The sequence below is a fragment of the Myxocyprinus asiaticus genome, chromosome 1 (genome assembly GCF_019703515.2).
Source record: "Myxocyprinus asiaticus isolate MX2 ecotype Aquarium Trade chromosome 1, UBuf_Myxa_2, whole genome shotgun sequence".
Taxonomy (NCBI): domain Eukaryota; kingdom Metazoa; phylum Chordata; class Actinopteri; order Cypriniformes; family Catostomidae; genus Myxocyprinus; species Myxocyprinus asiaticus.
In genome coordinates, this window is record NC_059344.1 from 13469320 (window position 1) to 13495267 (window position 25948).

Consider the following 25948-nt stretch of genomic DNA (forward strand, 5'->3'; position numbering starts at 1 on the left):
AGCAGTTGAGAATGCTCCAAATACACAAATCAAGTTGTATTGTGGTTAAATAAAAATGCATGGATTTCTTTCAACTTTCCGCCAACTGGAGTGTGTCAACAATAAGAGGTAATGGTGAAACACAGGACCTAGGGCGTTGGCAAATCCTGGGTGGAGTGATCTTTCTTAGTGAGATCACAGGAAAGCAAAATGCAGGACACTGCTCTCTAAAGAGAGATCTGTGTGATGCAAGTGTTACTTGTACAACAAAATTAAATCAACAGAATTCGTTCAACAATTGAGAAAACACACAACTGAGCAAAGTCAAGAGCCTAGATTAACAGACAAAGAAACTGTTACTGATTACTTTATTTTTATTAGTATGAAGTATTAGTGATACAAACCCTCAGAACAGCATTAAAAATATCTAACAAGTCATGTTAAAGACCCATGAAATCACTTGACAGCTGTAGTTCTCTGTCCTTTGTTGACATATTTCCCTAAACCTACTGAACAGTTGGTTTTATATGATATTAGGGGGAGGAACATTCTCATTGTAGAGTGTAAGGCTGTCGATTTAACAGGTTACTTCATTGTGATATTTTATTAAAAAGTTTATTAATACATTAAAAAATGTACGCAATTAATAGAGCCATTGTAATAAAGACTCATCTTACCAACTGAGCAATTCAAGTTTGAAGTGCCACCTCCATGTTTTTTTATTTTAAGTCAGTAAGGCATCAGGCAAAGAAGGTGTGCGCAAACATTGTGCAAGTGTGAAACCAGCAAAAATCTAATTGCAAAGCAGCCTCTTTGTACTTTGTACTCTGGGAGAGCGAAGTTAAAAAGAAACTCGCCACTAAAATGATATCCTTGTCCGTTGTAAATATTCAGTGTAGCTGTGAACGAAGCAGCTGTGAACTGCCCGCACAGAGGTCACTGCCAAACCAATTTGCCTGGCAAAGTTTACCAAACTTGAATTTCACGAAATCTGTGTTTTGTTCTATGCCACTGGAAGTCCAAAGCACAAAATTTACGATCAAATGGATTCCCATTGAGATGACTGTATTTAATCCCCTGAATTTTGCCACGCAAATTGGTAAATGTGATCGCGCCTTTACAGGCAAAGTGCAGCTCTTCAGACAACAATCCGACAGCTGGGCGGAACAGAGTGCAGAGGTCTCGAGACATGTTATTTTAAATTTTCAAACTACATTTTACATGACACAGCATCATGGAAAAGCAGCATTTATGGCTATTACAGTGCAGTACAGTTTTATATGAATGAAAGCTTAAGTAAATCAAAAGCTGTGTGTGGAACTGCAGCACTCACTGGCTGAAAAGATCCAGCAGTGCGGTGTGTCCTCGGCTCTGGGCGATGACTGGTGGTGTGGCCCCTTGTTTGTTGCACAGGTTGAGGGCCTCTCGACCCCCTGGCTGCTTTAGGAGAAAACTGGCCACTTTGAAGAGCCCACGGCGGGCAGTGAAGTGCAGGAGGGTCTCTTGAGGTTCCAGCCCTAAAAGAGAGAACAGAGGTCCATAAAAAAAAAAAAACTTGGAATGGATGCATGTAAGCCAGGATCAGCGTCTGATCTGCCCCAGGTTTTTTCTTAAGACAAGTCCTGTAAGTCCTGCCTCTGGCAACATAATGTCTTTTTTGGCCTTGTTGACCTTTTTTGTGAGACGTGCTGAGGAGGCCAGGGCCCTGGTGATTGCTGTGAGGAGCCTGGTGTTCAGCTTCCTTTGGCAGTCTCAATCCCTGGGGTAATAAGTGCTAGCATTCTTTTGAGTATAAAATAAAAATTACTTTCTGCTATGAGGTTTCAGACAAACTAAATGTATTTAATATCGCTGCAGTAGGAAGTATATTTCCAAGTATAAACCAAGGTCAGTTTGTATGTCAGTTTGTCATTTTTTTTTTTTTTTCCTCCAGTAACTAAGATCTAATGGAGTTTTTCATTCCTTGCCACAGTTGCCTCTGGCTTGCTCACAAACAAATTTAATGTATGATTTCCAATTACGTTTTTCAATGAAGCTCGAAGGGGACTTTAAGACATTTAAAACATTAGACATTACAGCATGATTTGCTGTCAAGCTGCTTTGAAGTGATGTGAATTGTGAAAAGCACTATACATATTCAAATTACTTGTTAGCATGGGGCAGTAAAAGGCAGTGGACACAATACGTCAAAATGATTAGTGGAAAAAGACAAACCAATAAGGCTACTGCATTCTTTATACTTTATTTCAAGTGCTTTGACACTCGCCTTCTTACTGACTCACACCAGTGTCAGAAATTAGCTTTTCCAGTGCAGGGTAACATTTGCCCCCAGATGTGATTTTCAGGGGCATTTGTACCTTTTTTTAGGGCACTTTTTTGTCTAACCAACCATAACATAACATAACATAACCATATTCAAAATGTAATTGGTGTCATCCTTTTTTGTTTAACATATCTATTTTACAAGTTTGCTAACATAAATACTCAATCTGAAATTCAAATAATGAGATAATGGGTACAACTAGGCCTAGAATAAAATATTAAGAAAAAGATGTAGATTTCCAATTTCCAATAGATTTCCAATAAAAAAAATAAAAAAAAAAAAAATAAAATAAAATAAAATAAAAAAAAAACTGAGAGATTCATACAGGGACATTTTTGGCACTTACTGTGGCATTTTCCCCAAGCCCTGGTTAATTTCTGACCCTGACTCACAAACATAGAAACACACACACACACACACACACACACACACAAAGACTAGGGCTGCAACTATAGACTATTTTCATAATCGATTAATCTTAGATTATTTCTAAAATCTTATTAAAGATAATTTTGAAATTTTATTAAAATGTGATTTTTTAAAAAAACAGAAATTATAAAAGGTTTAAAGATTTGGTTCAATTAAAGATACTGAATTCACTATTCGACCTGACTCTCAGAAAATTTTAAAGCCTGAATCATGTAAAGTTAAGTTTGAATGTTTTTATTATTAGTAGTATTACTTTCAGGACAAAAGCACAATCATTGAAGTCCAAAAAGATCCATCGGAATGGAGTGGGACTAAAAATCAGCCCAACAGAGGGCAACAGTGACACCAGAATAGCAATATTAATAATTCTGCACAGCTGAATAATACATAATTATGTTAGAAACATATGCTTGTACTCTGTCACTGATTCCATACATCTGAGGTTTTTTAAATTAATGTTGTAAGTTTTAAAATATTATTGTCCTTGATTACATGTTCCTAATCTACCTTAGTATCAATTTACTGGTGAAATATGACATTAAATTTGGCATTATCAGGACTATCAAATATCAGGACCGTTAGCATTATTATACATTTTATTCAGCATTACATACCATTTAATACAGTATAGTACAATAATCTGTAAACGCAGTGCAGATTCACTCTAGCGCTGAAAAGTCGCATCCCGGTGCTCATTATATTCGATGCACTTACTGCGTACGATGAGGGGTAACCATCTAATACAATTTAAAACTTGCACACTTTGACTTCTGAGACTAGTTTGATATAAATGAAAGCTCCATAATTGATTACATTGAAACCGAAATTGTGGTATGATGTTGAGCATTTACTAAACCCCACAGCACAGTTTAATCGAAATCACTGCGCTCCCTTTCTCCGTTGCGATTGGTCTGATTGACGTGGATGCACATGCTCGTTTACTCAGTGAAGTTTAACGGAGACTCGCTTGTGGTGAAGACACACAGGTTTGCGAAATGGAAATATGATCTAGCACATCAAATAGCTCAAGCGCTTTGTCAACGCACCTGACGCTGCAACCAGTCCACATTAAACTGTATTCATAATCACATTTCCAATTTGAAGAACAGCATTCTTCCACCTCAGAAATATTGCTAAGTTACGACACATGCTCCCTGATTCTGATACCAAAAAATGAATTCATACGTTCATGACCTCAAGATTAGATTATTGTAATGCAGAACTGGGAGGATGTCCTGCAGGTTCAATAAATACAATTCAATTGGTTCAAAATGCTGCAGATAGAGTGCTGACTAGAACCAAGAAATATGATCATATTAGCCCCATTTTGTTATCGCTTCTTTGGCTACCTGTTAAGTTTCGTATTCATTTTCAAATTCAGTTAATTACTTACAAAGCTTTGAATGGTCTAGCTCTACAGTACTTAAGTGACCTTCTATCATGCTATAATCCATCACATTCATTACAATCACAAAATTCCAGCCTGTTAATAGTACCTAGAATAACAAAATCCACAAAAGGGGGTTGATCCTTTTCCTATTTGTCTCATGGACTTTCAAGACTTTGTTATCAATCTTACAGTTCATACAAAATCCTTTAGTTTAAACATTGGTCACCAACATCTACTCAGTTTACTAACTTAAACCATGACATGTATTACACATAGATAACTACTATTGGCATACATTACATGCTGTTTTGCCAGAAGATAACTAGCCCTACAGTACATACAGTATATGTATACAGGTGCATCTCAATAAATTAGAATGTCGTGGAAAAGTTCATTTATTTCAGTAATTCAACTCAAATTGTGAAACTCGTGTATTAAATAAATTCAATGCACACAGACTGAAGTAGTTTAAGTCTTTGATTCTTTTAATTGTGATGATTTTGGCTCACATTTAACAAAAACCCACCAATTCACTATCTCAAAAAATTAGAATACATCATAAGACAAATAAAAAAAAAAAACATTTTTAGTGAATTGTTGGCCTTCTGGAAAGTATGTTCATTTACTGTATATGTACTCAATACTTGGTAGGGGCTCCTTTTGCTTTAATTACTGCCTCAATTTGGCGTGGCATGGAGGTGATCAGTTTGTGGCACTGCTGAGGTGGTATGGAAGCCCAGGTTTCTTTGACAGTGGCCTTCAGCTCATCTGCATTTTTTGGTCTCTTGTTTCTCATTTTCCTCTTGACAGTACCCCATAGATTCTCTATGGGGTTCAGGTCTGGTGAGTTTGCTGGCCAGTCAAGCACACCAACACCATGGTCATTTAACCAACTTTTGGTGCTTTTGGCAGTGTGGGCAGGTGCCAAATCCAGCTGGAAAATGAAATCAGCATCTTTAAAAAGCTGGTCAGCAGAAGGAAGCATGAAGTGCTCCAAAATTTCTTGGTAAACGGGTGCAGTGACTTTGGTTTTCAAAAAACACAATGGACCAACACCAGCAGATGACATTGCACCCCAAATCATCACAGACTGTGGAAACTTAACACTGGACTTCAAGCAACTTGGGCTATGAGCTTCTCCACCTTTCCTCCAGACTCTAGGACCTTGGTTTCCAAATGAAATACAAAACTTGCTCTCATCTGAAAAGAGGACTTTGGACCACTGGGCAACAGTCCAGTTCTTCTTCTCCTTAGCCCAGGTAAGACGCCTCTGACGTTGTCTGTGGTTCAGGAGTGACTTAACAAGAGGAATATGACAACTGTAGCCAAATTCCTTGACAGGTCTGTGTGTGGTGGCTCCTTGACCCCAGCCTCAGTCCATTCCTTGTGAAGTTCATCCAAATTCTTGAACTGATTTTGCTTGACAATCATAAGGCTGCGGTTCTCTCGGTTGGTTGTGCATCTTTTTCTTCCACACTTTTTCCTTCCACTCAACTTTCTGTTAACATGCTTGGATACAGCACTCTGTGAACAGCCAGCTTCTTTGGCAATGAATGTTTGTGGCTTACCCTCCTTGTGAAGGGTGTCAATGATTGTCTTCTGGACAACTGTCAGATCAGCAGTCTTCCCCACGATTGTGTAGCCTAGTGAACCAAACTGAGAAACCATTTTGAAGGCTCAGGAAACCTTTGCAGGTGTTTTGAGTTGATTAGCTGATTGGCATGTCACCATATTCTAATTTTTTGAGATAGTGAATTGGTGGGTTTTTGTTAAATGTGAGCCAAAATCATCACAATTAAAAGAACCAAAGACTTAAACTACTTCAGTCTGTGTGCACTGAATTTGTTTAATACACGAGTTTCACAATTTGAGTTGAATTACTGAAATAAATGAAATTTTCCACGACATTCTAATTTATTGAGATGCACCTGTATATATATATATATATATATATATATATATATATATATATATATATATATATATATATATATATATATTTATATATATACACATACACACACTACCGGTCAAAAGTTTTGAAACACACTCATTCTTTATTATATTTTTTTTTTTCACATTTTAGAATAATAGTAAAGTCATCACAACTATGGAATAACATAAATGGAACTATGGGAATTATGTTGTGACAAAAAAAAAAAAATCCAAAATAAATCAAAAATGTGTTATATTTTAGCATCTTCAAAGTAGTCACCCTTTGCCTAGAATTTGCAGACATGTACTCTTGACATTTTCTCAACCAACTTCTTGAGGTATCACCCTGGGATGCTTTTTAAACAGTATTGAAGAAGTTCCCATCTATGTTGGGCACTTATTGGCTGCTTTTCTTTATTATTTGGTCCAAGTCATCAATTTCAAAAACGTTTTTTTTTTTTATTTTTATTAAATTGTAGTTTTATAATAAAATAAATTAATATGGTGGCACAATTATATTTTTGTCTACAAAACTAATTTTAAACATTTAAGCATACGCCTTCAGATCAAAAGATTTTTAAGATCATGGGAAACATTTCGGTCAAGTGTTTCAAAACTTTTGACTGATAGTGTGTATACAGTATATATATATATATATATATATATATATATACAAAATATTTTTTAAAGCATAATCTACAATATTTTATTTATTTATTTATTTTTATACAGCACAATTAAGATTGTAAGACATTACAGCCATTACAACTTCATTTTCTGTTACAGCATAATTTTCTGTAAAGCAGCTTTGAAAAAATGTGTGTTATGAAAAGCACTATACAAATACAAATTACTTGACTTATGGTCTTCTTTGAAGTGTTTATAAAGTGCTTTCGTGCACTGGACTACTTGGGTCGTGTTTTTTTTTTCCGTTTCAATTTGCCTCTGTCATTTTTAAAAAGAGTTTCATCATATCGTGGCCTGGGCAGCCCAGTGGTAAAGATGCTGGCTATCACCCCTGGAGTTCCCTAGTTTACTAGTTCAAATCCCAGGGCGTGCTGAGTGACTCCAGCCAAATTGGCTTGGTTGCTAGGGAGGGTAGAGTCACATGGGGTAACCTCCTCATGATCGCTATAATGTGGTTTGTTCTCAGTGCGGTGCATTGGTGAGTTGAGCATGGTGTCACACACTATGTCTCCGTGGCAACGTGCTCAACAAGCCACATGATAAGATGCGCAGGTTGACGATCTCAGTGGCAGAGGCAACTGGGATTCATCCTCTGCCACCTGGACTGTGGCGAATTACTACGTGACCATGAGGACTTAAAAGCACACAGGGAATTGGGCATTCCAAATTGGGAGAAAAAGGAAAAAAAAAAAAAAATCATGCAAATGCATTTTTCACTACTGCTGAGTAATGTCACTTGACAGAGCCTCTCTGTGCTCGCAGCACATATCCAACTAATCGATAACGAAATTCATTGTAGATGATTTTCATTATTGTTTATTATTTTATTGATTAATTGTTACACCACTAACATAGACTAACTCCTCTCTCCAGCCTCGGCAGACATGTTTGTTGTCAAGACTCAATAAAGCCTAACTTAAATGAATCCACAAAGACAGTAATGCAGTATATTCCAATACATAGTATCAAAATGCTGATACTACTGTAAGTAGATGTAAGGTTGAAAACACTTCTAATTGTCTTAATATATAAATAAACACAATGTGTAACTTGCTTAATATATGCATTGTCAAAAATCTTTTTGGAATCAGAAAAAAACCTATTAATTTATTCAAGAGTGGAATAAAATCCAGTTTTAAATCTAACAAAAATATAACATTAAAATTCAGCTGAGAAGAAGCAGGCCAAAATATTATTTTAAAATTATTTAAATAATAACAATTAATCCAACAACTGTAGTTAATGCCAAACCTGTCATTTGCTGTGTCACTGCTTTGATCCCATAAAGGAACTTCACTGATTACTTGGAACCTGATCTGGTATATCATTCAGGGATGTTTATAATTGGCTGCACATGCGTGTTCTAGAGTATTATGCAGTGCATTCTTTTCTAAGCCTGTAATGGAAACCAAAAAATAAGAGAGAGAGAGAGAGAATATGGAGACCCAAAAAGTTAACTGGCCAAGAATAACTTTAGATGATTCCACAAACAAGAAATCAAGTATAATTAGCTCTCTTACACTAGCAACCAAACCTATACACTAATGTTGTAAATTGTATTTTTTTGATATGTGTCATGTCATATTTTCAGAATGCTGAAAATCAAGTATGAACCAGACAAACTAGATAGACAATCTAATAATGCATACACGCCCTCTACAGGGTTAATAATGCCATTACTGCTTTTGCAGCTTCTTTAAAATGCACGATAAGCTCCTATTGGCCAAATTTGTACACAGATATTTGTACGCCGATCAGACAACCTCTTAAAGGTTACTACAGTAAATATACATCAGAAATGTTAGATGTTTCAATATTCTGAAGAAAATGTGAGTCATGTTTGCCTATGCAAAACGTGCCACCACAATGCTAAAGAGTTGTGGGTAGTGGCTAGGGCATTGCTATGTGATTGAAAAGGATTTTTTGTTGCCCTTTTTATCATCTGTCAGGTTAAAATCATATTCAAGATATCATTCATGTCCAAACACGAAAGGTATGGGATGTTACACACCTAAATATATTACTTAGAAGAACAAACCCCTAACCCTAAGTATGAGCAATAATAATAGTGATGAATGCTTCAGCAAGCACCACTGTGTACAGATCTTGGCACAGCTAGAACTTCCCAAACCTTAATCTAATATAAATATGCTTCAAATTAATTGATCTCAGAAATAATTAATAACTACTCGGTCATGTGGCTGACGCCTTTACCCAATTCAACTTACAGGACACTTATAGAACAGATTACAGGGCTGAATGTCCTGTCTCAAAGGTATAATGGTGACATTTCATGATAGTTCCGGGTTTAAACTTACAACCTTTTCATTGACAGCCCAGATCTTTAACCAGGCTCCACCACTCCACCAAACTGGCCTCACCTGTGTTCTTCCCCAGTAGGCTCCAGCCAGGGGGCAGTGTGAGGTGTCTAAGGGCCAGGGACAGACTCTGGTCCAGCCTTTCGCACTCCTGCAGGGGGATCTGATGCTCATCCAGCAGAAGAGCCTCCTCCAGCATGTCCATCTGGCCCACCGCGCCCACCAGGAACTGAGCCATGTCGAAGGCCAGGTCCTGCACGAAGCACAGGTGCTTGCTTGACAGAGACTGAATGAAACCATCCTTTCCCGCCGAGCACAGAGTGACCAGCACTGACTCACAGCAGTTATGGGCTGCACAGAGAGGGCAAGATCACATGCCACAAGTAAATTAAGAGAAAAAAAAAATCTTTGAGATCCTCAAAAAGAGCAATATTTAGCCTATAAAATATTTTAAATGTCATGATTCATAATGACTATTAAATTGTTTCCACAATTTTATTCTTAGATTTTATTCATTTGCATGACTTTTCCAGGCCTGTAAATCACAATATTAAAATTCTCTGACATTTCCATGTTGGGATCCCTGAATGTTACAAATGAGATGGTAACACTTTACAATAAGTTTTCATTTGTTAGCATAAGTTATCTACATTAGTTAACATGAACTAACAATGAACAATACTTTTACAGCATTTAAAAATATTTGTTAATGTTATTTTCATATACTATTTACATATACTAATACTTTTTAAAATCATAAGTTTTTTTACATTAGTTAGCACCGAAGTTAACATTAGTTAGTGCACTATGAACTAACATAAACTAACAATGAATCACTGTATTTTTGTAAACTAACATTAACAAATATCAATAAATGCTGTAAAAAATGTATTGATCATTGTTAATTCATGATACCTAATGCATTAAATAAAGTCAATGAATAGAAAGTGTTGCCAATGAGACTCAGTAGACAAAATAGTTACTATAAAACGACTGGTAAAAATCATAAACTCAATGTCAACATATGTTTGTATCATTTTCTACATTTAATTATAATAATTAGGCCAGATAAACTGGCAGTGTTACATTCCTAACAGTCATAAAAGATTAAACGAGTCATTATCTAAATGGCTGTACATAATCAGGCAATGACTGCTGTGGCTGCAAGCCGAGGCACCTATAAAAGAGACAGCCAGGAGTCACTACACAAAGTGGCACATAGAAATTATACGGTCAACTTCCTGGGAAAAAGACAATCTTCTGTGAACCAAAAGGCACAACCCCATATTTATGTCCCAACAACCACATTTCCAAGAATTCCAAACTGGAATGAAGAGCCTGAGCTCTGGACAGACAATGACTAATTTTAGGTGTTCACTATTCTCTGTTTATTTACTACAATCATTTAAATGACCAGTTGCCACTGCATAAACCAAGGCAAAATCTGATTAGGTTACTTTATAACATTTACTCATAAATATATTCGAGTTTTTCGTTATATTAATTTCTTCTATATCATTATTGGGCTCTATTTTCATGACTGCACAAAGCGCTACGAGCAAACACTCTACGCAACATCTTATCCAATTTTCGTAAGAGTGATTAATCTAAGCGCAATTTTCGTGCTAGCGCAAAGCGTAAGTGGCCGTGGGTGGGAGTGTTTGTGGTATCTGTGGGTGTATGCGCACAAACTGTGGGTGTATAGCATGTTAATGATGTGGCGCAAAGCACAAATTGCTATTTTCCTGATGAATAAGTCATTGCGCTAAGACGTTTCAAAAGTGCGTCTGTTTTCGGCACAACGTCTAAATTAGTTCCTACATTTGCGGTTTGGAGATTCCACCAGCAGGTAGTAATAAAGTTCATGTCCAAACTCTGAAAATATAGTGAAATATCAAATTATGTCCCGTTTCAATCACTGTTGTAGCCGTTTTATGAAACAAAGAGTTTTTATATATTTGTGTTAAACTTTCTAGAGGTCATGGTTTATTTTTCTATCATTATTATTATTATTATTATTATATTTACAATTGTATTTATGATCTAATTTGTATTAGTTATTTTCCACCTGTTGTCATAAAGTGATTTTTAAGTCACTACAAAAGGGGCCGGTGAAAGAAGTTGGAGAGGATAATTTTTTTATTTTATTTGGGGAGGTCATTACAAATTATTTTTGACTACTTCGTTTATTAGATTATATTTTCATTTAGTTTGAAGTGTCATTTAAATTTAGAAATAATTTTTTGGTTTAAGTTATTTAGTGTTTCAATAACTGAATTTAATTTTTACAGCAAAATCGACCGATAGAAGTCAATTGTGTGCAAATCTACAGCCTAATCTGGAAGGCCAACACAATCACTGTTAATACTAGACATGATTTGTGTGTCACTTGATCAATATGATTAGTAATACTTTAATTTTCTATAATTTTAACAGAGCCTATACATCCAAATCCTGAACCACATTTTCCATGCGTATAAAAAGATTGTGTCACTATCATAGAAATATGCCTGACACTCAACAAGGATGCAGTTAATGCACAAAAGAACATAAATCTATATTTCTCTTCTTCTAATTCATTGCCTACAGCCCATTTATACTACCAATTTCTTATGAATGTGCTTTCTTAGTTTATTTGTCTGGTGCTTGACAGGGAATGGAATATATAATAGGACGCAGATAGTTCAATAAGAGGAAAAGAACCTCCAAATTAAATTGCACTTGACCCAGCCCATTAGCGCATTGCACACGCATTTTCGCCAAACCCACTTAAGCCAAGACTCACTTAAAATAGCTCTCTTAAAATAGGGCCCTATGCATTGACACTATGCAGTATTATAAATTATTGATTAATATGATTTTTTCCCTTCCTTCACGGCATTGGCTATTTCAAAAGAACAAATTCAGTAGTAGAAAAAGTTATCCCCCCCTCCCCCCATTTAGAAATAATATTAAGTAAATAGGGTCAATTATGACTTCAATGTTGTCTTTAATGCACAAGTCATTCATAAACTCTCAAACTGGGTTCACAATTGCAGCCAGTAACCGTAAATACCCTCTTCCTGTAATCTCCCTTTATCATCTGATAATCCCGCTCACTGGCTCATCTACAGCATTACACCTGACACTGACATAGCAACAGAAACACAAGACTAAGCACTGCTGTACTTCACCCCATTCTTTCAGGCTGGGTGAGTGTCTCCATGGTGAAATTTTTCACTTCAGTGAACAAACAGACATTAAAATAAATATAGTATAACATATACATATTTATACATATACATAGTAGATATATTTGAATATTTGAGTCCAAAAATAAGGGTGAATTAACGTGTTCATATATAAGCATGCGTCTAACATGTCGCAGATCAGTTTCTACTTGTTAGTTGAGTCTCTGTGGGACTGATCTACAGCACGTACTGTTTGACTCAACCCACCTGAGCCCTTAATAGGATCACAAGGCAAACATGTTTTGTTGACAAGGTCGAGTGCAGCCATGTCTCTTTGGCATGAGACAGGCAGGCAGACAACAACTTGCCACAGTAAGGACTTATATTAGGGATGGTTCAGATAATATGGACAGATAGTAATCTTTGATTGCAAACTACAACTAAAATATCTATACTATGTAGCCAATTTGTGCAGTCACAAGCAAAATGTGTAAACTGTACTGAAAGAGATCTGGTCCTAATATTTCTCAATGCCAAAGGTGATCTGTTAATAGAGCAGCAAGTTTTGTGTGTGTGTGTGTGTGTGTGTGTGTGGGCGGGTTTAGGTGGTTTATGTTTTTTTTAGGTTACAAACTGGTAATTACAAGGGTATTATACTATAAATGTGGTTTATGAGGACATTTCTAGTGTCCCCATAATTCAAATCGCTTAAAAAACTTACTAAACAATGTTTTTTTTTTTTTTATGTAAAAATGCAGAAAGTGTTTTTGTGAGGGTTAGTTTTAGGGGTAGGGTTAGGGGATAGAATCTGTAGTTTGTACAGTATAAAAATCATTATGTCTATGGAGAATCCTCATAAGGATAGCCGCACCATAAAAGCTAAAAAACATAATCTGAAATTTCATCTGAAATATGCCATGTCACGAATGTGAGCACTGACAATTCTGTAAAAAATGACAAAAGCAGGAGGAGCCAAAAGATGTTAGGGATTTTTTTTTTTTTTAATCTTTTGAATTTTTTATTGCAGTTGAAATGCAGTTGATTACGATACTATAGAGTGAGTTGTGTCAGTGAATTGAACTCAAAAACCGGATCAAAATGATTCGAGAACGAATTGTTCAGTAAGATATGTGAACTGGCTCATTGAAAACAACTAGCTAAAAAAGAAAACCCCAAATCAAACTGATCCGTTCTTGACGTTACCTCATTCACTCAATGATCCGTTCATACCAGGCCCTGCGTCGATCGCATAACAAATTTTATGTTATAGCATTTAGTGTATAGTATAGTAGTATGTGGTGTAATAGTGCAGTACTTAATATAGAAATAGCTATATTTGTATCCAATAATAAAATATATAGTTTTTATAATATGTATACACTGGCGGCCAAAAGTTTGGAATAATGTACCGATTTTGATCTTATGGAAAGAAATTGGTACTTTTATTCACCAAAGTGGCATTCAACTGATCACAATGTGTAGTCAGGACATTAATAACATGAAAAATTACTTAAATAGTTTAAATTAAAACTCTACTTCAAAGAGTTCTCATCAAAAAATACTCCATGTGCAGCAATGACAGCTTTGCAGATCCTTGGCATTCTAACTGTCAGTTTGTTTAGATACTCATGTGACATTTCACCCCACACTTCCTGTAGCACTTGCCATAGATGTGGCTGTCTTGTCGGGCACTTCTCACACACCTTACAGTCTAGCTGATCCCACAAAAGCTCAATGGGGTTAAGATCCAGAACACACTTTTCCAATTATCTGTTATCCAATGTCTGAGTTTCTTTGCCTACTCTAACCTTTTCCTTTTGTTTTTCTGTTTCAAAAGTGGCTTTTTCTTTGCAATTCTTCCCATTTCTTTAAAGAGTCTTCTCTTTACTGTTGTACATGAAACTGGTGTTGAGCAGGTAGAATTCAATGAAGCTGTCAGCTGAGGACATGTGAGGTGTCTATTTCTCAAACTAGAGACTCTGATGTACTTATCCTCTTGTTTAGTTGTACATCTGGCCTTCCACATCTCTTTCTGTCCTTGTTAGAGCCAGTTGTCCTTTGTCTTTGAAGACTGTAGTGTACACCTTTGTATGAAATCTTCAGTTTTTTTTGGCAATTTCAAGCATTGTATAGCCTTCATTCCTCAAAACAATGATTGACTGATGAGTTTCTAGAGAAAGCTGTTTCTTTTTTGCCATTTTTGACCTAATATTGACCTTAAGACATGCCAGTCTATTGCATACTGTGGCAACTCAAAAACAAACACAAAGACAATGTTAAACTTCATTTAACAAACCAAATAGCTTTCAGCAGTGTTTGATATAATGGCAAGTGATTTTCTAGTACCAAATTAGCAATTTAGCATGATTACTCAAGGATAAGGTGTTGGAGTGATGGCTGCTGGAAATGGGGCCTGTCTAGATTTGATCAAAAATGACATTTTTCAAATAGTGATGGTGCTGTTTTTTACATCAGTAATGTCCTGACTATACTTTGTGATCAGTTGAATGCCACTTTGGTGAATTAAAGTACCGATTTCCCTCGATTGCATGTGTGATATTGCTTATATACAACAGTTCAATGAACAAGTAAATTTGTAAAAATTAGGAAAAACTGAGTATGGTCACAAAAAAACGCATTTGTGCATGGAACTACTTTCTTACGCGACGGATCAGAATATAAATATATATATATTATTATTTATTTATTTTTTTTTTTTTTTGAGCTTGGTGACTATGGTCTGTTACTGTAAGGTAAAGACCTGTGAGAAGATTCTTCAAAGTTCCCCTATTGCTTTCCATAGAAAAAGTGAAATCAAACAGGTTTGGCATGGCATAAGGGTAAGTAAATTATTAATAAATGTTATTTTCGAGTAAACCATTTCTTTAAAGGAATAGTTCACCCAAAAATTACAATTCATCATTTACTCACCCTCATGATCCCAGAAGTATATGACTTTATTTCTTCTGCTGAACAGAAACACAGATTTCTGTAGAGCTCTGTAGGTCCACACAAATCAAGTCAACAGGGTCCAAAACTTTAAAGCTCCAAAAAGCACATAAAGGCAACATAAAAATAACCCATACGACTCAGTTAAAGCCATGTTTGGGTGAGAAACAGATAAATATTTAAGTCATTTTTTACTATAAATCTTCACTTGCACTTTCACTCCACTTAGAGCTGAGAAATTCTTCTAAAAATGTGTGTTCTGCAAAAGAAAAAAGTCATACACATCTGGGATGACATGAGGGTGAGTAAATGATGAGAGAATTTTCATTTTTGGATGAACTACCCCTTTAATACTCTTACCTGGGCACACAGCCTGAAGGGTGGCATGGTTGACCTTCAGTGTGCTGGTAAGATGGCTCTGAGTGGAGCCTGTAAACAACAGGAAGAACTCCACCTCGCCCTGTTCTCCCTCAACAAGCACTTCATCACAGAGCTGAACTGTTAGCACACACAAGCCCTGCCAAAGAAAAAGAGAGAAGTTTGAAATATATCAATTATGTGGTATGAGACAGCAGAATAACATATTTGATTTTTACATTTTCTTAAAAAAAATAAATAAATAAATAAAAAGAGTGGTGCTAGCCCATGCAAATCTCCCCACCATGATGCTAGGGTGTTCTGGGAGGTTGCAAGGCTGTTGCTATGTGGTTGCAAAGTTTTTTTTTATTTTTTTGTATGGTTTTTAGTGCATTGCTATTCAGTTGCTAGGGCATTCTGCATGATTATTTACTAGGGTTTTCAAGGTGATTGCTTACTGGCCCACGTCAAAAGAGCCCAAATATGTCTCTATGATATTCTGGTCCCTAGATATTGCTCGGGTCCACACAAAACACTAAATGACTTTTTAAACAGCTAAATTTCTGAATCTGAAAAGAAAAGGAAATCTCAGTATGCTTCCTTGCTCCTAAAAGAAAGGCCATATAATGTAGCCCAAGAAATCAATGAGGAAATGCAAAGAGTCAAACAGGATGAAGAACACCCTGTGGTTTTAACAGGATATGACAAATGTTGGTCTGAAGAGATCAACACAGATAGCAGTTGCATTAAACCTGAAATTTAACGGCACATGCCCTGATGTGCTAGAGAAGAAGCTCCACCCCTCCAGTCACAGGGTCACAGTTTAAAACACTGAACAAAAGCATCTATAATTAACTTTTAAATAACCTGCTTATTCTTCTGCTTTGTCGGCTGCTGAAACTACCACTGCACAAGCCATAGTGAATTTAAACTGTGGAGTAATATGTTAATAGATAAAGAAATAGAGTCAGCTGGTCGTTGTCGACCGACTGACTATTAATTATATGTATATTACACATATATTTACCAAATGAATAGATATGAAATGCACATTTAGGTTGAAATTATTTTATGAGATGTGTAAGACATCAAAGTAATACAAGAAGCATGAACCTAGCATAGTGTAGGACATGTATTTTGACAAATCAATCAAGGACAATTTATTGTTATAATTGTCATTATACATAAAAAATCCTCCATCCATTCAGTCGTGTCCAACTCTTGGCGACTTTATAGTCAAGCGTTCTCCATGCTATCCTGTTGAGCACTGCATATTTCAACTGCTTGATGTTCATATTGGTATCCGCTTTGATGGTGTCGAGCCAGCGTGTTCTTTGCTGGCCCCTTCCTCTAGTTCCACTGACCATTCCCAACATTACTGACTTCTCTAGCGAGTTTGCACGCATGATGTGGCCAAAGTAAGTCAGTCATAGTCTAGTGATTTTAGCTTCTAGTGATGTCCCTGGTTTTATCCGATCCAGCACTTCTCTGTTTGTTTTCCTGGCTGTCCATGGTATTCGTAACAATTTCCACCAGCATCACATTTCGAATGCATCAATTCTCCTTCTGTCGGCCTTTCTTAGCGTCCAGCTCTCACACCCGTACATCGTTGTCGGAAAGACGATGGCTCTGACTAACCTGCTTTTGGTAGTTAAGAGTGCTATCTTTGCTCATGCCAACCACTGCAGCGTGGCCCAATGTGATCCTGCGCTTGATTTCGGGGTGGATTCTCCATCACAGTCGATTTTTGATACAAGGAAGATGAAATCCTGAACTGATTCAATTTCATCATTGATTTTAAACTTCACTTCTCCACTAGCTGCTGTCATCATCATCTTCGTTTTCTTGATGTTAAGGTGCAGCCCTATTTTTTCACTTTCTTCCTTAATTATCAGAATTATATGTATCAGGTCCTCCTCCCTTTCGGCCAGCAAGTTCGTATCATCCACGTTTCTCAAGTTGTTGATGATTCTTCCTCCAATTATCACTTCAATATTGTACAAGTCCAGGTCTAAATTCCTCATGATCACTTCAGCATAGAGGTTGAAAAGAAAAGGGGACAAATACAGCCCTGTCTCACACCCTTGCCAATCCTGAACCAATCTGTATCACCATAGAGTGTTCGCACTGTTGCTTCCTGGTCGATATACAGTGATCTAATAAGCTTGATCAAATGAACTGGGATGCCGAGGTCACGCAGGGCCACTCAAAGCTTGTCATTTTCAACGCAATCGAAAGCTTTGCTGTAGTTGATGAAACACAACACATAAAAAATAACTGACTGCAAATTGCTGAGATTGACCAATCAGAATTAAGTATTTCAGAGGGTATATAATTAACCAATATCACACAAGCAAGAGTGCTGTTGTACTGAATATCTGATATGCAGACCAAAGCACGATTGCGGGTATGATATTGTTTTTACACAACATTTCAACGAAAAAGTAAATAATATTTACTAACTTATGTTTCATATAAAAATTGGCCAATTATTTCATACATTTATCCTCAACCAGTGAAAATTGTTTCAAAAGAAGACAAAGCATCAAGCACAACGCTCTCTGTACTGCTCTTATACTCTGGTTTCGATTTCGAACTAGTGGTTTCAAATAGTTTGTAAATGAATCAGTGTTTTTAAATTACTCTTTTAAGTGAACAAATCTTTATTTCGGTCATGAATGACTTGGTGCATTCTAAACTCAATGACTCACTCATGATATAAAATAAAGTACGCTCGTTTGTCACCACCTAATGGCGTAAATTGTAATACACAGAAATGGTTTCTGAAAAATCAGTGATCTACATCGAAATTATGAAGCGAATGCAGTCATATATCATGATCCTTTTTCTCACAATATTGTATCAATACTTTAGATACCTGTATCGATAACTTTATTCATCTATATGTGTATTTATATCATGAACAACAGTTCACTAAAAAAGAAGCAGGTTGTCTAAATAAACGCAAACTCTGAGCACAACGTTTATCAGTGTGTTTGAGGCAAAAGAGAGACTGAAACTGAACTTGCATGATTCATTGTTTCTCACGGATACGCTGGGCATTTCTCCCAAGTTTGGCACAAATTCAATCACAATCCAATTATGAAATCATGATATGTTGCGATACATTGGATCGTGACATGTATTGCAATATGTATTTTATCAAGAGTTGGTTGGAGTTCCACATCTCTTTGGCATGAGAGCCCTATTTTAAAGCCAACACTCAAAATGCCTAAATGTTTAGCTTTGTTGGTAATGACATCAAAATGCTTCATCACTACATTAATTCACAATCAGAAAGGTCAAGTGAGAGAAGTTGGAGCTTTCATAAAAGTCAAAGTTTTCAACTTCGACCAGTGGTGTAACTTGGATCTTGCGAGCCTCAGTGCAAAGAAACTGTCGGGCCCCCTACTTGGAGGGCCTTAGTCATTTTTCAGCACCCCTCAGGCCCACTTTCATATTTATGGTTTATTTTGGTTGTCCGTTGTGGGCCCCCTCTCACCCCGGGCCCTAGGGCAGCTGCCCACTCTGCCCTCCCTCTAGTTACGCCCCTGACTTCAACATAAATCTCAGTAATTCAGACATGCGTGAATGCAGCATTACACCCTGGTGCCATTGGAAAAACTTTTTAAGTCCACATAGAACTTTTTTGCAGAACTAAACATGTTGCAAAAACCAATAAAGTAGGACTGTGGTATAGGCTGAAATGTAGAAATCTGAGCTGCATATTGACTCTACACAAATTATTACAGGAGAGGAAAGATTTCTATGGGAATAAAGACACAATAAGGGGTGGCATACACATTTCGGAGCTCAACGCCTGAACCAAAACTATCCTAATCCAGATACTTTTATTATAACCATTGTATCCATTTATCTCTGTCCTTTGGATAATATAATATTGTTTCGCCTGTTAATTACAGCACATTAACACAAAGACAGGTGTCTTTTGAACCCTCATCAAATTTCACAGCAGTAAAGGGGAAATTCCCTCTCTTTGTTGACTGTACTCAGTACATGAGCTGGGTTTATTGTGATAGTAACACAGTACTGGTCACACATCCTTCCCACTGCTCTACTTGTTTTTCATTCCTCAAAGGTGCTGACAGTCATGTTCCTCATTGGGATCTAGAAGCCATTTTCCCTGGGAAACATTGAAACAGAAGCCACCTGTCTTTTAAATGAGAATTTAATTGATATTTTAGGGAAATAAAACTGAAATTGCAATATGGCATAATGTGGGATAATCAAACTGCAAAGGCTGTGATTTAATTACATAAATAAATAGTCTGCACGTGCTGCTCACTGCGAATAGGTTACTGAATGTGCTCAACTCTGTTCTCTGTAGCTACAGCACGCGTGAGGCTCATAAGCTGAGCACGTTCTTTTTACAGCCCTCTAGATTTCATTGTACATTTGTATACTTACATATAATGGAGCTTGACAAGGACTAAGTTTCATGACTCTGGACACTGCAAAGATAAGAAAAACAAAATGAGGTAAATGCAAATAAACAGTCGAAAGCTGAACATGACATGATACAAAATGAAGGAATCAACCAAAATACTTATGTTCCTTTCAATAATTTATAAAAATGAAAGTTTTTTTATGAATTGATAAGTTTGGACATGGAAATACCCCTAGCAAATGTGGAATTAATTCAAATTAGAGCTACTGATAATACAGTTGTTGCTAGAAAGCACTTCAGGCTTTATAAAAGATTCATGAGCATGAGTCACACCTCAAAATGACATGTATTGTGAAGGGCATGTTAAAATTCAGAAGCGAAGTGATGTGCCGGTTATGGGAACACCCTGCTCTATTATTGCAGTCCCAAACAATGAAAATGATGTCATCACTGTGACTTTCCTCCTTCCATGCAAAAAAAACAAAAAAAAAACACACTATGTTTCAAGTCTTCTGAAGCCATACGATAGCCTTGTATGAGGAATAGACTGACATTTAAGCTGTTACTCACTGAAAAGGTGCTCAACAACTTTGAATATGCAGAAGTGTGAATGGGATTTGACAGCTTTTGATAGAGGGGAATATTTTCCATGAATAGTAGGACTCACACAAAGCTATCATATGCCTGCACTCAGAATAGCACTAGTTATGGGCTACTTTCATGGTGATTTTTTGTATCCTTTTTGGAGCCTAACAGCCTCTGGTCACTATACACTTTCATTTTATGAAAAACAACAGCATGAACATTCTGCAAAACATCTCCTTTTGTGTACCACAGAATAAAATGAGTCTAAGGGGGTTGGAAAAACATAAGGGGGAGTAAATGTTTAAAGAATTTAGATTTTAAGGTAAACTATTCCTTTAAGCATAAAAAAAAAGTATACTTCAGTCAAACGCATCCGAGTACAGGACGTGTGATGCAAATCTCGTCATCAGCACAGTGCGCAAGCACTAAACGTGCGCAGCCCAATTTTTCTAACCGCATCTTTAAACACGCAGAATGCGCATGCACCTGGAATTATCTGCACTTATTATTGTGTACACAAGGTGGCAACACTCACATTTCAGTCTTTGTTTTCACAAAGTATGGCTAGAAGAAGATGTAATCACTGCTAAACAACAGGAGACAAAGGCTGTGTCTCATTTGGAAGGCTGCGTCCTCCGGAGGTCGCATTTGTCAGCCGCATACGTCATCGAGGTTGTCTCGTTTCAGAAAAGCGAGTAGGACACTTCGAATGCAGCCTTCGAATGCGACCTTCTTTCACAGGAATTCGGAGGATGCATGAGGTGTATCTTTCGTAGGCACTCGTAGACAACGGAAATGTCTAAAAACAAATAACACCAATTTGCCCATAAATATGATGTTCAAACGCAAGTAATGTTAATTCTCAAGTTGAAGTACCTTGGTAGATGGGTGCAGAGTATATAATATGTATTATTATATTAATATATAATTAAAATAAAGTATTAGACAAATGTACACCTGTAAAATCTTTACATCTTTATAACTCTCCTAAAATGTACCTCATACATTCCCTTCTAAATGAACTTTGTTCCCTTCTCACTCAAAGCGCTCGTGCTTGTTAAAGGGTGGCGTGTTGTCATAGCAACCATGTTACGTTCCGTTTCCGTTTGTCCTACGATGGCCATCTCGTTTAAATGAGATTTGTTTATAGGAGGACGCTCGGTATACTGCAGCCTTCAAATGACGCATCCTACCTAGCATGCAGCCTTCGAAACGAGACACAACAATGGATATGCACATCAAGAGTATGTTTGATGAGGTTAGTTGATACCTGCAATTGTATAACTCGAGTCTGAAGGACTATAAAGACAACTTTAGGGGTCTAAAGTCCTGAAGAGAAAGTCCAGTATCTCATTGGAGTCGTAGCGTGCATTCACCAAATGCCTGTGTATGTGCGCACAGTCAGATGGAGTATACTTTGACATGTTCGTGTTCGACTGTATGCAGACGCTGAGTGTTCAAAATCTTCAAAATCAAAGTATACTTTGGGCTATAGACCAAAAGAAATGTCATTGTTCAGCAATGCTGAAAGTGTTATAAATGATTATCAAAGAATCTAACATGTAATCCATTGGCCCATCCAATCTTTCAGTGCATTTCTCTGCACACTGGTAAATAAAAGCAGTGCTATTAGATTTAAGGAGGATCAGGTAAAAGGATAATCAGCTGCCTCTAATAATACCACATCCTAATCTGCTTCTCATGTGTCCAGTTTGCACTGCCTTTGCTCTTCTAACCTAAAGTAAAAGTAAAGCCATCTCCCATTCACACATTTCTACCTTTAACATTTGATTCCAGATCAGTTTTAGAGTTCTACGGTGATTCTAGATCATAAAGAATAAGACAGAGACATATTCCTGGAATACAGTAATGAATGAAGTGAATGAAGTGATTCCCTGTATATTTGTCTAGTATTCCACCACAAACCTGTCTATATAATATAACATATATCATAAATAATTTTCAAATAATTAAAGTACATTACCTTATTGTCGCAGACATGTAAAGCATTGATACGACAAAACAAATAGTGCCTTCTAAAGCCTATCATTGGCCTACAGTCCACAGCAAAACATTTTGCAACTGAATTTGTCAATCTGTCCGAGATAGATTTACTATAAGGGCTTTTCTAATGACGCGACAGTGTACACGTGTCAGATGGAACATTTGGAATTGTCCTCCATCCAGCTGTGTTTGAACACAAGAAAGCATTTTGTGCTGTCGCTGGTGTCAAGCAAGCTTGAGTGTGCTTTGTTGTCTGTACAGCTGGGTGTTGCCTATACAGCTGGAGTTTTGCTCACTGCCCCCTGCTGAAAACAGGTTGTACTACAAACTTAAATTGCTCCAATGGTAATATTCATTATTACAGTCCAGGACATGATTAACTGTGTCATTATTCTTTTCACGTGTTAAATCAACATGTCAAAATCAGCATGTCAGGGGAGGCGTGGAGAATGATGATAAATTCATTAAGTAAAATCAAAAGATAAATAAAAACCATACAAATATATTGTGAAGTAAATTTACAGACCATATTCCAGCTTAATAGACCATAGCTCTATTGCGTTATAATACTGTTAAATGTCGAGAGCGCATCCATGTACCGGTTGCGCAAGCGCTAATCTCTCCACTTGCATGCGGATTTCCTGTACGTGCACTGCTGCTCTATGAAATCTCCCTGCTCTCGCTCAGAGAGTGCGTGTACACGCTTAAAACATATCCTGTTCACTCGCAAATCTATTACAAACCATATAGCTCTGCCTCTGTATTCATTCAAGTCTTCTGCCTCTTTGACGTGTTATATCGAAGGAGAAACAAAACCGGAGAACTCATATGGCGGCATATACGTGGAAAATCCGAAAATATGTGGAACATGATATCGGGTCGAAGTGTCTTCATGTGTCTGTGACAAATGCAGTTTCAAACACAGACAGAGACTAGCTCATGTGATGTGAGTTTATCACTTACTGTTTAACACTTTGAAAACCCCTGTTCTAAAACTTTTATGTATACTTCATTTTCAGCTTTCTGAGTCAGTCATGGTACTACAGATGGTATTCTAGTGTGTTTAACACCGTGTCCTGACCAGTTGCAACTCAATAAATTGGCATGCGATAAAAGGTATCTCTTGCATGTTAATCAGAGTTTTTACTAACCAGCCGTGACCGCAACAAGAGACAGGACATTCTGTCGGTCACTTGGTTTCTGTTTTTGTGCCATCGCAACAGACTGCCCCATCCACTGTGAACTCTCATTGGTCCAAAATCCAACTTCTCATGACTACATTTACTTTAAACATCAAATATGTACTGATTGGCTGTGACTGTGCTGCGCTGTGAAGCAATACCGCATTCAGCGTGGACAGAAAAATTGATCCACAGAGGTATTAATCCACAATATATAATAATGAATATTATGTATAATAATGCTTTGGGGAAATATAATAATGTCAAATCTCATGTCTGATTTGATTTCATGTTATTTTAATGGATAAGCATGCACTTCCATTGAATATTTTTGAAAAGACTATTTAGATGTAATCAGACACGATATTATTTTAGAAAAAAAATTAAATTTTAATTTAATTTTTTTTAAATGTATGTAATCAGTGACAGGGTGTAAGCAGCATGTTTATCTAACATAATTCCGTATTTTCAGCAGAATTATTAGCTATTATTTCCATTTGATGTCACCATTTCCTTGTTCTGGGCTGATTTTTAGTCAGTACATCTCTGATGGATCATTTAGCACTTTTAAGAACAGTACTTTTAGTTAAATTTTAAAGGAAATTAACTGTTTAGCATATGTCTTTAAAGTATAATTATAAAAATAAACAACTTTCAATCTTAATTTTTCTTGATTCAGGCTTAGTTTGCATTGTGAACCAAACCATTCTGTGAGTTTAGTATAGTGAACTGAACTGAATAATGAGATGAGTGAAATGTTACACCCCTATGTAATAGGTGAATAAATTATTGTGCAGCAGGAGACAAATAGTGTTAATAAATGCTAGTAAAAGACAAATGACATCTTCACTTCAGTTGATATGGTGGTATTGTGGTGCTTAAGTACTTGACCTTGAATTGCAAAGACTGAATGTTGAATTCCAAGTAGGAGCAGCTTGAGCACTAGAGAATTACTGAGAAAACAATATCAGCGTGTTATACCCTTGAGCAAGGCACACCAGTAAAAGAATAGTTCACCCAAAAATGAAAATTTGCTGCTAATTTACTCACACACAGGCCATCCAAGATGTATCTGAGTTTCTTTCAAAGACTTTTAGGATTTTATTTCAGGCCTCCTCCTTTAAACAATGCAAGTGAATGTACTCCATTTTTTGACGGTCCAAAATGCATATTTAGGGTGCATCAAAATAATCCACACGACTCCAGTCGACAAATAAAGTTCTTCTGAACGCAAACGATTGATTATTTTGAGAAACAAAACAATACTTGTATACTTTTTAACTACAAATGTTCACTTCCGTACATCTCTGTGACGTGCGCTCATGAGAGGGATGACGTAAGCTCATTGGTAAGGTCACGCGTCACGTGGAGGAGGAGTCAGGAAGCGCGTCATTGTTTACATTGTTTTTTTTTTATTATTATTATTTGAAAATGATTATTTACTTTGTGTTATATTGTTTTGAAATTGTTTTGGACTGTTTTGGTTTGTGAACGGCGCTTGGTCTGTGCTCTGTGCAAGTTTCTATCGTAAACAATGGCGTATTGTATGTACTGTATATACAAATTTGTACAAATATACACATTTCACATTCTATCAATTTATATGATGTCATGAATTTGCATTTTTAATAATAAAACCAAGGTTGGAACCTAATGAAAATAGAATTAAGAATTATGTTATAAAAATAATAATTTAATTGCTACTACATCAAAACAACTATGCAAAAAAATAAAATAAATAAATAACCAAGCCCTTGCATAGACTTAAAGATTTGTATTTGTGAAATTCTTTCATATTTACAGTGTTTTCTGAAGTTAAAATATTTCAAAATGTATGATTTTACCTTTAAATATTCATGTATTTACACATTTATTACACTTACTGCATTTTGTTGAATGTTTTTATATGCACTTGTGTGATTTACATAACAGCTAAATTTGTACTGTCTCTTTAAGAGAAGTGTTTACGGTTGAGTGAGCACAGCACACATTAATTGACCCTTCACTAAGCACCACCTTAAAAGCACTTCTGCATTTGCTATTTTCCAATGACAGCCTATGGAAATTTGCAGATAGCCAAGCAAATGGAGTCAAAAGTTAAAAATAAATATATATATATATATATATATATATATATATATATATATATATATATATATATATATATTATTTTTTTTTTTTTTTTTTTTGTTTGTTTTTTGTGGTGTTGGTGGTTTAGAGATAATCAGAGCTG

At 36.3% G+C, this 25948-nt stretch overlaps 1 protein-coding gene across 7 annotated transcripts in view; it reads right to left on the reverse strand.

The window, feature by feature from the left end:
- LOC127444719 (A-kinase anchor protein 13-like) overlaps nt 1-25948 on the reverse strand; it is a 142833-nt gene that overhangs the window by 89474 nt on the left and 27411 nt on the right. For all 7 annotated transcript variants that reach the window (XM_051704309.1, XM_051704305.1, XM_051704300.1 and 4 more), the window contains exons 2-5: nt 19966-20009; nt 15541-15697; nt 9125-9412; nt 1313-1496 (exon numbers count right to left, since the gene is read on the reverse strand). In XM_051704309.1, coding sequence (XP_051560269.1) covers nt 1313-1496; nt 9125-9412; nt 15541-15697; nt 19966-19998 — 662 coding nt within the window. In that variant the 5' untranslated portion in view covers nt 19999-20009. The remainder of the gene's footprint in view (nt 1-1312; nt 1497-9124; nt 9413-15540; nt 15698-19965; nt 20010-25948) is intronic.